We start from the raw sequence: 13,602 nt of genomic DNA on the forward strand, positions 1-13,602 counted from the left end.
CACTGTTGTCATCCGTGGACGCCCAGGCCTTTTTGAGTTCCCAAGCTCACCAGTCAATTCCTTTTTTCTCAGAATGTACCCGACTGTTGATTTTGCTACTCCAAGCATGTCTGCTATCTCTCTGATGGATTTTTTCTTTTTTTTCAGCCTCAGGATGTTCTGCTTCACCTCAATTGAGAGTTCCTTAGACCGCATGTTGTCTGGTCACAGCAACAGCTTCCAAATGCAAAACCACACACCTGTAATCAACCCCAGACCTTTTATCTACTTCATTGATTACAGGTTAATGAGGGAGACGCCTTCAGAGTTAATTGCAGCCCTTAGAGTCCCTTGTCCAATTACTTTTGGTCCCTTGAAAAAGAGGAGGCTATGCATTACAGAGCTATGATTCCTAAACCCTTTCTCCGATTTGGATGTGAAAACTCTCATATTGCAGCTGGGAGTGTGCACTTTCAGCCCATGGGCGGCACGGTGGCTCAGTGGTTAGCACTGCAGTCTTGCAGCGCTGGGGTCCTGGGTTCAAATCCCACCAAGGACACTATCTGCAAGGAGTTTGTATGTTCTCCCCGTGTTTGCGTGGGTTTCCTCCGGGTACTCCGGTTTCCTCCCACACTCCAAAGACATACAGATAGGGACTCTAGATTGTGAGCCCCAATGGGGACAGTGTTGCCAATGTATGTAAAGTGCTATGGAATTAATAGCGCTATATAAATGAATAAAATTATTATTATTATTATTATATTATATATATAATTGTATTTCTGAACATGTTTTTGTAAACAGCTAAAATAACAAAACTTGTGTCACTGTCCAAATATTTCTGGACCTAACTGTATGTTGAACAATATTGGTGACCTCACATACTACCATACGCCACAATAATGTTATATATTTGGGAAAGACCGTGTCCCTGTAGCAGGATCTGTCACACGCTCATAAGTAGGAGTTTTTGCTAATATTTTATTCCCGAGTATTTGTTTCTTTTTGTTTATCCAACATTCCGACACAGTTCTAGAGATATTGTCATTTTTATTTAGTACTATTTTTTTTTTTTAAGATCTCTATCAGGGTGGCATGGCTTAGAGTATTTTTACTGACATGTCTTTAAATTACTAACCCATTGGAATAGACCATAAAAAACAGAATACGTAAAACAAACCAACATATCTCTAGAACTATATGACGGATTAAATAAAAAAGGAATACTCAGAGGAACAGCGGGAATTAAAGAAGAGCAAAAGCTGATCACTTTTGATCTGATGGTTTAAGGCACAATATATATATTTTGTCTGAATATTATCACTGATGTGATGATTCCACTTGTTTCATGTTCATCTAGATCAAAGAAAGAAGATACTATAAGTCACAGCTGCCATTTTATCAGTTCTAGATCTTTAGGTTAGTCACAGTCTCCCGGGCTTTTTAGGTGTGCCTAGTCCCTGTCCTCTCCTCCAATTTTATCCCTCTGTAGCTCCTATCATGAGGTTTTACAATGAAAGCAAGGCAAGTTTGGGAATAATTCCTAGAAAACTGAGGCAGCAAAAGAGACTTTTATTGCAATCATGGAAAGCTTTATACAATACTGTGCATACAGAGCTGCCGTACACCATGTTACAAGCTGGTGGTCAAGTATCATATACTGGTCTCGATGACCAGAGACTTACTAGTTTTCCAGTTGCACTTTGTCCGCCCTCATTCAGCCAGAATCCTGGAACCATGGCTGAGTAGTACGGTCCCCAGACACCAGGCACAAAGATAGGTCCGTCACTGATCTGTATAAGGAAGAAAGAAAAATATTTAACTCGATTACATTTTATTAGGTTTCATGGCTTCCAAGTAGATAACTAATCTTAGGAATCCTGTATTTCCATCTAATAACCTGGAATATTTTATTTGTTTCAATGTACTGTAGTGCTCCTCGGGGGTGGGGTTATGTGATGGTGTGATATTGTGGGTTATGTACCATATTGTGTAGGTTCATGTTTTGGGTGTGGTGGTCTGTCTACTCGATGTATTGTTTGTCCTTTCTGCAGGGTTACAACCCCTTGCAGTGCTTCTGTCCCTAGGTGTGGAGGAGGGGGCCTGGAATCTACCCAAACTCTCTGCTTACCTGAGAGATTAGTCATTCTGGGTGAGACATACAAGAGAGAAGAAGCAAGATTGATCCTCTGAGGGAGACGCTGAGGCTGCGGCCAGCACCCCTGAGAGACTGTGAGAAACCCCGATTTCCCTGGAGAAGGACTGCTGGAGGAGTGTGACTGAACTCCGGGACATTTATGCCATTTCTGGACTATTTTTACCCTCCATGTGGTGGATAAGGCTAGGTTCACATTTCCGTTGTTTTGCATCAGTCACATGCGTTTCTTGACGCTTGTGACTGATGCGTTGTACAACGGGTGACAAGAATTGGAATTCATTGGCACGAGAAAGCGGATTCCGTTGTAAAACGAGTGATCATTCACAATAGCCAGCGGCCGGCTTTTGAGAGCGATCAGCTGATTGCACGGCGGCCGGCTTCTGTGAGCGATCAGCTGATCTCCCGGCCGCCGGCTTTTCAGAGCGACTTATCACTCTCAAAAGCTGGCGGTCGGGAGATCAGCTGATCGTTCGGCCGCCGAGAGAGAGACATTCATTTGAATGATTAAACACATGATTTGAGCATGCGCAGTGAAAATATAAGGATTCCGCTGCTCAAAAAAACGTTACAGTCTGCGTTCCTGCCGCCCGACAATCAGTCGTTCCACTACTGATCAGTCGGGTGGCGGATGCAACGCAAGGGCATCAGTCACAATTCGTCGCTCATACAAGTCTATGGGAAACAACGGAATCCGCCAAACGGATTGCGTTGTTTATCAGAGCGGCGGATTGTGACTGATCATAAACAACGGAAATGTGAATATAGCCTTATTTGATGGTCATTCTGTATTGCATGGAATAAATATGCCTTAGATTGTTCACTCATCTCTCGCTCTGTTGATTGTGTGATATCGGAGAAGGACCCCGTCACAGGTTACTAATGTCACTAAGTCAGTGGGGTACAAGTCTTTTACTGTGATATATACTGTGTGATTCTATAGTAAAGTTATCAGTTTCATTATATCATATAGGGCCAGACTTCGTAGCCTGAATATTTGATAGTTTCCATGCACGGTAGTGCTCCTCAGGGGTGGGGTTACTGATGTCACCAAGTCAGGGGTGGGGGAACTCATTTACTGTGATTTATACTCTGTGAATCTATGGTAAAGGTATCAGTTTCATTATATGATATAGTGAAACAGCAGAAAAAAAAGGTCTTTAAATTTGCCTTATATTACATCATATCCCATGGCCCAAGAACCACCAACACCAAAGTAAGTTGTACATAGAAAAACTTTAATTGGTTGGGTCAAGCATATAAATATTACATGGGATATAAAAATTGTGACAAGTAAGAAGGTTAAATGACACATAAGAGCGAATAAAGAACCCCATGTGGGGCTGCATGGATCAAATTAGGTGCACACAAAAGGGTGTACTCCCAGCAGGGCCAGTGTAAGTGCCTTTTACAAAACGCAGGTTCACCTAATCAAGAACTCTAGGCACATTACAAATAAATGAACAGGAATATACTCCCAGCAGAGCCAGTGTAAGTGCCTATACAAAAGATAAATTCACAGTCAGTGACAGAATAACACTTTAATAGATGACAATAGGCATGTTACTCACACACATCATCCGGTGAACAGGGATATGTTCCCAGCAAGGTCAGTGTAAATGCCATTGCAATAAACAGGTTCACAGTGAGTGATAGAGTAACACTTAAGTATATGAACATAGGCACACTGCCCAGGCATCTAGTCCAATGGACAGGGATATATTCCCAGCAGGGCCAGTGTACGTGCCTATATCATAAACAGGTTCACAGCAAATGACAGAGTAACACTTTAGTGCATGACAATAGGCACATTACACAAACACATGGTCCAGCGAACAGGGAAGTATTCCCAGCAAAACCAATGTAAGTGTCTTTCCAAGTTCACAGTAATGACAGGATAACACTTAGTACATAATCATAGGCACATTACCCAAACACATAGCCCGGTGGATATTCCACCAATTATAGCACTCACATGCAGTCACACAAGGGGAAAAAAGTCCCAATACGTATTTCGTGATGACTTCCTCAGGGGACCATGGACAAAAGGAGGGAAATGGTTGCATTTATACACTAGTGTATATTAGATCATTTGCAGCACCTGTCGCTGCTACAGAGCACTAAGGCACACTGAGCAGGCGTGGGTGGCTACTCCAGCATCACCTGGGCCAGGGAAAACCCCTTTGATGACGTCATTATTACCCAGGGGAAGCTTCAAGGAGAGCCACACACACTGCACATGTGCAGAGCCGCAAACAGGAAGTAAAGCTGCAAATGCCATGTCTACTCCTGGCAAAAGAAAGGGCAAATCGCATTGGGAATCATACAAAGTGCATAGCACTATAGAGGGATAAGAATACATATAATTACATCATAATTACATCCAGTACTGTATACATAGAGCGTAAGGACATTATTCATGCATATAACAACATATTAAACAGTAAGACGCAGTCCAGTGAACAATCTCATATAGACGATCAGGATATACTGTATTCCTTCCCAACTCATTCTCCAATGCAGGCAGACCACCAGGTTAGTGACACAGAGAAATATTGCACCAAGAGCACAAACGTAGACAACTGTAGAAAAAAGAGGACACAAAGAATCCAGTTAAAAAAATATTTATAAAAACCATTATGTACAAAGCAGATTCAATCACAGGGGATCCGCAACCAAACAAATATTGCCCGTAATGGGGTATATGTCAAACGCAGACGAGACCTACTGGATTATAAATAGGAACTAAAGGTCTGCCTCTCATTCAAACCTCGAGGGGCCACTGTGTCGAGGAGAAATATCCAACGACATTCAACCCGTGCCAACACCTTATGAATATTACCACCCCTCAATCCAAGGTGTACACGGTCAATCCCCCTCACCTTAAAGCTTGAGGGGTCAGACCCGTGATGCACCCTAAAATGGCGGGGGATCCCCTGTGATTGAATCTGCTTTGTACATAATGGTTTTTATAAATATTTTTTTAACTGGATTCTTTGTGTCCTCTTTTTTCTACAGTTGTCTACGTTTGTGCTCTTGGTGCAATATTTCTCTGTGTCACTAACCTGGTGGTCTGCCTGCATTGGAGAATGAGTTGGGAAGGAATACAGTATATCCTGATCGTCTATATGAGATTGTTCACTGGACTGCGTCTTACTGTTTAATATGTTGTTATATGCATGAATAATGTCCTTACGCTCTATGTATACAGTACTGGATGTAATTATGATGTAATTATATGTATTCTTATCCCTCTATAGTGCTATGCACTTTGTATGATTCCCAATGCGATTTGCCCTTTCTTTTGCCAGGAGTAGACATGGCATTTGCAGCTTTACTTCCTGTTTGCGGCTCTGCACATGTGCAGTGTGTGTGGCTCTCCTTGAAGCTTCCCCTGGGTAATAATGACGTCATCAAAGGGGTTTTCCCTGGCCCAGGTGATGCTGGAGTAGCCACCCACGCCTGCTCAGTGTGCCTTAGTGCTCTGTAGCAGCGACAGGTGCTGCAAATGATCTAATATACACTAGTGTATAAATGCAACCATTTCCCTCCTTTTGTCCATGGTCCCCTGAGGAAGTCATCACGAAATACGTATTGGGACTTTTTTCCCCTTGTGTGACTGCATGTGAGTGCTATAATTGGTGGAATATCCACCGGGCTATGTGTTTGGGTAATGTGCCTATGATTATGTACTAAGTGTTATCCTGTCATTACTGTGAACTTGGAAAGACACTTACATTGGTTTTGCTGGGAATACTTCCCTGTTCGCTGGACCATGTGTTTGTGTAATGTGCCTATTGTCATGCACTAAAGTGTTACTCTGTCATTTGCTGTGAACCTGTTTATGATATAGGCACGTACACTGGCCCTGCTGGGAATATATCCCTGTCCATTGGACTAGATGCCTGGGCAGTGTGCCTATGTTCATATACTTAAATGTTACTCTATCACTCACTGTGAACCTGTTTATTGCAATGGCATTTACACTGACCTTGCTGGGAACATATCCCTGTTCACCGGATGATGTGTGTGAGTAACATGCCTATTGTCATCTATTAAAGTGTTATTCTGTCACTGACTGTGAATTTATCTTTTGTATAGGCACTTACACTGGCTCTGCTGGGAGTATATTCCTGTTCATTTATTTGTAATGTGCCTAGAGTTCTTGATTAGGTGAACCTGCGTTTTGTAAAAGGCACTTACACTGGCCCTGCTGGGAGTACACCCTTTTGTGTGCACCTAATTTGATCCATGCAGCCCCACATGGGGTTCTTTATTCGCTCTTATGTGTCATTTAACCTTCTTACTTGTCACAATTTTTATATCCCATGTAATATTTATATGCTTGACCCAACCAATTAAAGTTTTTCTATGTACAACTTACTTTGGTGTTGGTGGTTCTTGGGCCATGGGATATGATGTAATATAAGGCAAATTTAAAGACCTTTTTTTTCTGCTGTTTCAATATGTCCCTGAAGTTGTTGCCTTTTACCTTATATATGTCTGCTTTAACTGTCCTGGTTGTTGCTAATTATATGATATAGGGTCGGGCTTTTCAGCCTCTTCTCTGCCAGGTGAGGTCTATGTGCCCTCAGATGTCAGACTGCCCATCAATGCTTTGTTGCCCAGTCCTCTGCTTGTCATTATATACTGAGTGTGTATTTTCATATACACAATATACAATCCATTCTACAGAAGTGCAAATCTCAGCAGATACAATAAAACAGAGATCCCAATACATGAAATATTCCCAGTGATGATCCACAGACGCCCAGCCGTTCTGTTACAGCCGGGCATAGACTCCCTGTTTACTTTGGCTGATGCCTCTGTAAGAGTTTACATTGGGCACTTCTTTCCAATTATGTTTGAAAGCTTTCTTTAAAAGATAAAATGCATCTGCGAATGGCTGGGAAGGATCAGTATAAAGATGCTGCAGCGCATGAAGGCTCTGACCGCCCATGATGAGCTGCAGGGATATAATGTAGCAAATGTTGGTTATGTATTAAGTATATACAGTATAGCTCATGGTGGATACATTCATCTGCTGGGATATGGCAGCTAAGGCTGCTTTCACACATCAGTTTTTTTTCCATCAGGCACAATCCGGAAAAAAACGGATAAAACGGATCCGGCGCCGGATCCATTTTATGCCCATTGACTTGTATTAGTGCCGGATTGTGCTGGATGGCATTGCTTGCGTCCGGCTTTTGCCAGATCCGGTGTAATTGGCTAATGCGCTGGCCAGATGGAACGTCGTTTGTAATGTTTTTTTGTCTCTGACAAAAAAACGCATAGCGGCGGTTCCGGCGCGATACGGCGTGATTTACAATGGAAGCCTATGGACGCCGGATCCGGCATAATGCGGCAAAAAATGGATGCGGCCGCCAGATCCTTTTTTTAAGCTGAGCATGCTGCAATTTTTTGTAAAAAAAACGGATTCGGCAAAAAAAAGGACAACACGGATGCAAAAACGGATGCACCGGATCCGCTTTTTGACGGATCCAAAAGGATCTGGTGCTTCCGTTTCTGCATATTCTGCGCCGGATCCATTGCATCAGGCACACCCCGGATTGTGCCTGATGCCAAAAAACTGATGTGTGAAAGTAGCCTAATAATAGACAGGTGGCTGCTGAGAATATATGGGGCGCTGCAAGAATATACGGTATACCAAGCAAGGGCAGAACTTTCGGAGCCCAAGTTAGGAGAAATGACTTGTGGGCCCCAGTCTATTACTGAGCTGCACAATCAGAAAAAAATTGCAAAATAGAGGACAGAGAGGTTGCAGCCTGATGGCCGCTCCTTCTCCGTCATCTGTACTGAGGATCGGGGACAGTTTCAGCCGGTGAGTTTACTGGATGACAATCCAAGAAATGGAGAGTGGGTATCTGTGTTGACCCAATTAAAGGGCAAAGTAAAAGGCTGTATACCTGCAATACCTACTAGTCCTCTCCTGAAATACTCTGTGCTGCTAGGAGGACTACTCACTCCCAATATGTAACCCAACATGAACGGGAGTCTGATGGCTCTGCCCTGTGACATACTGTCCTCATCATCAGACACCCCACCACAAAATCATCACACCGTGCTTCTGAAATACTCTGTGCTGCTAGAGACTTTTTTTCATATAATGTGCAGCATTCTGATAAATTTGGCATAGTTTTTCACTATCTGATCTTTTATATCTTGTCTAAAAGTGGCCATATACTTTAAAAAATGTTGGACAAACGCCTATTAAGCCCACTGGAATCGCTCCCGACTTCCCCCATAAACATGAACACTTTAGGCTGTGTGCACACGTTGCTTTTTTGTCACAAAACCTAAAGGGAATCCAGATGCCAGCAAAGGTCAATGAGATTCCTGAAGTCTCCTGCACACATTGAATATTTTCTCCTTACAGATTTGGTCAATTCTTTCAGCGTTTTTGCTGCAGATTTCACCCATACTAATGAATGAGAAAAATCTGCACCATAAATGCATGGCAAAAACGCACAAAAAAAGAGGCAAAAACATGCGTTTTTTGCCTATGGGTTTTTCCTGCCAATAAATGCAGAAATGGTGGAGAAATGTCTGCACCAAATCCTAATACGTGTGCACATACCCTTTGGCTGAACATATGTGTTCTAACCGGACAGAGGGAAATTAGCAGCTACCAAACACCTCCAGGGTTAAGAACAAAAGGATGGGACATGTTTAAATCCAACAGCCCAATCCTTTTTTTCTCTTATCTGCCATTGGAGGAGATTTGGGACCCTGCCATACATATTAGACAGCAGTCCAGTCCCAAGGGGTTTGGCTATGAAACATAGTAACAAAAAGGAGACAGTTGCTCTCTGTAGTGCTAAGATACGTGGAACAATGAATATGGGAATATAGACATGTATTACTGCTATGAAAAACATGTAAACATTAAGATACCTAGCACACAAAAATGGCCAGTTTTATGTGAGCCCAACAGCCAATGGCAAGGCGACCTCTTTTGTTGGATCCCTATCAAACTAATGCCTCTCATTGTGTTAAAAAAACCTACAATTTATCATGGATTAGTTTAATAGAGACCCAACAAAAAGAGGATGTCTTGTCGTTGGCTGTTGGGCTCACATAAAACTGGCCATTTTAGTGTGCTAAGTATCTCAATTTTTGCATGCTTTTTTATAGCAAGAATACGTCTTTATTCCCATATTCATTGTTACACATATCTTAGCACTGCAGAGTGCAACCGTCTCCTTTTTGTTACCATGGGGTTTGGCTGCCATGGTTCTAAGATACATGGGCGCTCTGACTTCTAGGACTGTATTGATAGATCTATCCATATTTAGTTGGGGTCTATAATAAGATATATAAAATCCAGACCCCTTTAAAATTGGAAAGTAATTGCGAGGACCCCCTGCTATGCCCTCCAGAATGTCCCCTTGTAGCGCTCATTGTCCCGATATTTGTCTCTTTCTGAATTTTGAACAGGACTCGTGTTCTCTTCCCGTACATTACTGCGGTGGGTTCTCTGGGGTCAGGGAGACTTTCTGCGAGACGGTGTTTTGCTGATCTCGGCTATTCTGGAAATTCTCCGACATAAAGAACAATTAGATGTAATCAGAGATACGGCTTCAGTTCTAAACACTGAATGTAAAATCATTATTTACTTGTCAGATTAATAACCGCGCCGAGTCCTCAATATAAACTTTACAGCTGATGATTTACATTATATTCCTGAGATCTGAGCAGTTTACATTACTGAGCAAAGCCACAATAAAATGTATAGGACGGAGGACAAGCAGAAGAAAAATCAACATATGGAGTCATGTGACTATATCAAAGGATATGAGACATTGAAGGGACTGTACATAGAAATTCGGCTCCCCCCAAAAAATTATAAAGTGGGTGTACAGGCTGTGGAAAATTGTCAGATTTTAGCAATATTTTAGTAAATAGTGATGAGCGAGCGTGCTCGGCACTGCTTAACACTCATTCGAGTATTGGGGGGCTCGGGCACACTCGTTTCTCAACTGAGTATAGCGGGTGCTCGAGCACCATGGTCGTGTCCCCACCCCGCACGTTTTGCGGTTGTTATGCGGAGGTGGCACTGAGCTATAGCTTGTTTGTTCAAACGTAATAAGAATATCTGTGTATATAAATAATCAAAATATAGATGTAGTTGCATAATAATCTGTCTGTCTATGTAGCCATCGCATAGACCCATAATATAATTCTAAGCTGTATAGTCACGAAGGAGTTAACCAAAGATAATGAAGCCAGAATGTGAAGCTGAAAAAGTGTTATTAGTAATGTTCACACAGAAAGAATGTACAAGGAACAAACTGCACTGTAAGAAATTAAGGAGTAAAAGTACTCCCTGTTTAGCTTCAAGTCCGAAGTAGCTTTTCTGTATAATTGGAACTATCGAATACACGAGTCAGTTGATGACGCTGGCTGAAAGAGAGAGAGCATGTCTGTGTGTTCATTGTCTTATACATTGATATATTGGCACTGATATACAGCTAATACGGCACCATCTCTGATATCCCAAACGAAGACTCCATTAGCAGTTTTCACCCAAATTCCTCCCTTGACAGTTAGACAGCCATTCAACATGCGGGTATTGCCTGCCATACATGGTAATGATGCATCCATGTTGGCTACTGGCATTACTGTGATTGGCCGGCCACATAGCGTCATCAGGTCATATATTAGACCCAGGGGCGCGATGCTCGGCACACTGTCCCCTGGACGCAGTTCAGGGAGAGTCGATGTAAGAGGGATAACTTAGATTAGAGCAGGGTTTGTGCACTTGCACCTAAAAGTGTCTTTCATGTGTCACTAAAGGGTGTTTTTAGCCTTGTTTAACCCAATAAATACTTTTAGAAACCGGCATTGGGTCCCCACTGTTTTTGATAATGCAGACAGCTGTGGGCTTGTAATATCAGGCTGGGAAGGTACATGGATATTGGCCCCTTCCCAGCCTAAAAATAGCAGCCCGCAGCTGCCCCAGAAGTCGCACATATCCGTTAGTTGCGCAAATTCTGGCACTTTTCCCAGCTCTTCTTGGTTACCCTGGTGTGGTGGTGGTGGTGGCAATCGGGGGTAATATTTTTTGAGGTTGATGTCAGCTGTGTAATGTCAGCTGACATTAAGCCCAGGGGTTAGTAATGGAGAGGATTCTATCATATACTGTATGTCCATTACTAACCTAGTAAGTGAAAAGAAAAAAAAGACACACACACACAGGAAAAGAATAGTTTATTTGAATAGCCTCCCCCAAACTATCCATCGTTCACCAATTTATTATCAAAATTACACGTTACACAGCTGACATCAAGCCCAAAAAATATTACCATTACATCAGGGCAATCGGGAAGAGCCAGGCAAAATGACAGAATTTGCTGAACTAATGGATGTGCCAATTCGGGAGTGGCTGCAGGCTTCTATTTTAGGCCAGGCGGGGCCAATAACCATGGTCCTTCCTAGCCTGATAATACCAGTCCACAGCTGTCTGCTTTACCTTTGCTGGTTAACAAAAATAGGGGGGACCCCGCTACATTTTTTTTTTAAATTTGTATTTATTGGATTAAACAAGGCAAACGTTACAACATTTCAAAGTGTTTATGCCACCTTTATGGTGTAAAAGCTTTGGTGAGTCAGCTCCTATGTATTTTCTACTAGAATCTGCTTCAAGAAACACTACTTCTTTGAGAACTTCCTGGCAGAATAATTCCCTCAAGCATTTTTGGAGAATTTTTCAAGCGTTTTGAGTAACAAGAACCCAGTAGGATTTTTGGTGCAGCTTTGAATGTTAATTAAGAAGAAAACATCCTGCAGTTTTAAACCAGCAGATAATAAGGTTTGCATTAGTAGCCATTGTCATCTCTGGACAAGACAAATACCAAGCACTGTAGCCTGCAGGCAAAACAGCAGCCAAGTTATACAGAAGCGTTTGCTGGTAATTCTCTGCAACTTCTCGAGAACCAGTTGCCCCCACCTCCCTCTCCAAAAACCCATGTTTTTATTTTGAAGATGGAGGTTTTTGCCAAGTCATTCACGTGGCATCTGCAATAAAATCTCCAGAAGCACTGGGATGTGTCACGTGCTCTATAGAAATAACTTCCAGAAATCCGAATGTGAGCGCTGACCTCTTCCAGTTATGATAAGTGACTCATTTCTGGGCCGAATGGATCAATCTGAGGCCGGAGTGAGAACCTCAGCCAGGGATTTATATCAGGCTTTTACTGTATCATTAGCTGCTGGGATTCCCGGAGTAAATCTCAAGGTTTTCATCCGTCCACAAGCTCGTTGTTGAGCAGAATTTGCCTCATCCAGTTCTCGAATCCTTTGGCTTCACGGTTTCTGTGCTACATCAGCTACTGGGAAAGCCGAGTGATGACAACTCTCATCAGAGCTGCAAGGTCTCGCTCAGTGCAGCATTGAGCGGGGGCTCTGATGATGAGAGTTGTAGCCCCCCAGTGCCTGTGACTAGCTGTACTTTACTGCTGGTTACAGTCGCTGTGCCTTGTGGACTACGACGGAACTTCGTTTTAAAATTTTTGTAATAAATTGGTGAACAAGGGATAATGTGGGGGATTCTTTATTAAAATAACATCACTCTTGCCAGGTATGACACAGCGTAGCGGAGGAGTTCAGATCTACGTGAGTTTGATGCACCGCAAACAAAGGGGCACTAGAGACACAATAACAGCGGGGGTCCCTGGAGCCAGTGAGAGGGGTAGGTAGGACACCTCCTATCCTCATATGCAGCTGTCTCTACTCTCCGCACCAGTCCCTATACAGACTCGAAACTGTTGCCAAGCAGGAAAGCTGAGAAGACCCTGCAGATGCCCTGGCTAGTGAGGGGCAGGTAAAGATCACTACACCCACTGCTGCACTAACAAAACACAAGGTAAGGAAAGACAAATAGGGGGGAAATAGGAACAAAAAAGGATAAAGCCTGAGTACAGGAAAACTCCATAGCAGAACATTCCTCCAGGATGGCCAGAAAACAATGAGTTTGTATCTTCAGCAGGGATTGCTGGGTAACTCCTCTACTTAATCCTGGAGGGGCATAGCTACAAAGCAGCTACAGCTGAAACACTCAACAAGCATCATAGCTCTGATGGTCTCCGCCAGGACTGGAAGTGAAGACGTTCTGTCTAATAGTCACTTGGCGCTGCAGCCAGTCAGTGGCCTCAGAGGTTTAAGTGACCTAATGTAAGGGATGTTACCTCCTCTGGTCCTGGTAGAGACTTTTGAATTTGCAGGAGACTAGAGAGGAAAGTAATACATTTCTTTACTTTATAACAATCGCTTCATTATAGCAAGTATTGAAAAAGTCATATATCACCCGTACACCTTAAATGCAAGTACTTTGAACAAATGTCACATAAATCAATACTACAGGCAAAGAAATGCTGTAATATATCTTATCAGAGAAATCGATTTCTTTCTCCACCTATGAGCCTCCATTTCCTCTCGATCCTATCTCC

General features: G+C 42.7%; 1 protein-coding gene across 3 annotated transcripts in view; it reads right to left on the reverse strand.

Annotated features, from left to right (window-relative positions):
- FGGY (FGGY carbohydrate kinase domain containing) overlaps positions 1-13,602 on the reverse strand; it is a 298,106-nt gene that overhangs the window by 128,394 nt on the left and 156,110 nt on the right. For all 3 annotated transcript variants that reach the window (XM_075320405.1, XM_075320406.1, XM_075320407.1), the window contains exon 9: positions 1,665-1,772. In XM_075320405.1, coding sequence (XP_075176520.1) covers positions 1,665-1,772 — 108 coding nt within the window. The remainder of the gene's footprint in view (positions 1-1,664; positions 1,773-13,602) is intronic.

The sequence above is a fragment of the Anomaloglossus baeobatrachus genome, chromosome 8 (assembly GCF_048569485.1).
Source record: "Anomaloglossus baeobatrachus isolate aAnoBae1 chromosome 8, aAnoBae1.hap1, whole genome shotgun sequence".
In the NCBI taxonomy this organism is placed as follows: domain Eukaryota; kingdom Metazoa; phylum Chordata; class Amphibia; order Anura; family Aromobatidae; genus Anomaloglossus; species Anomaloglossus baeobatrachus.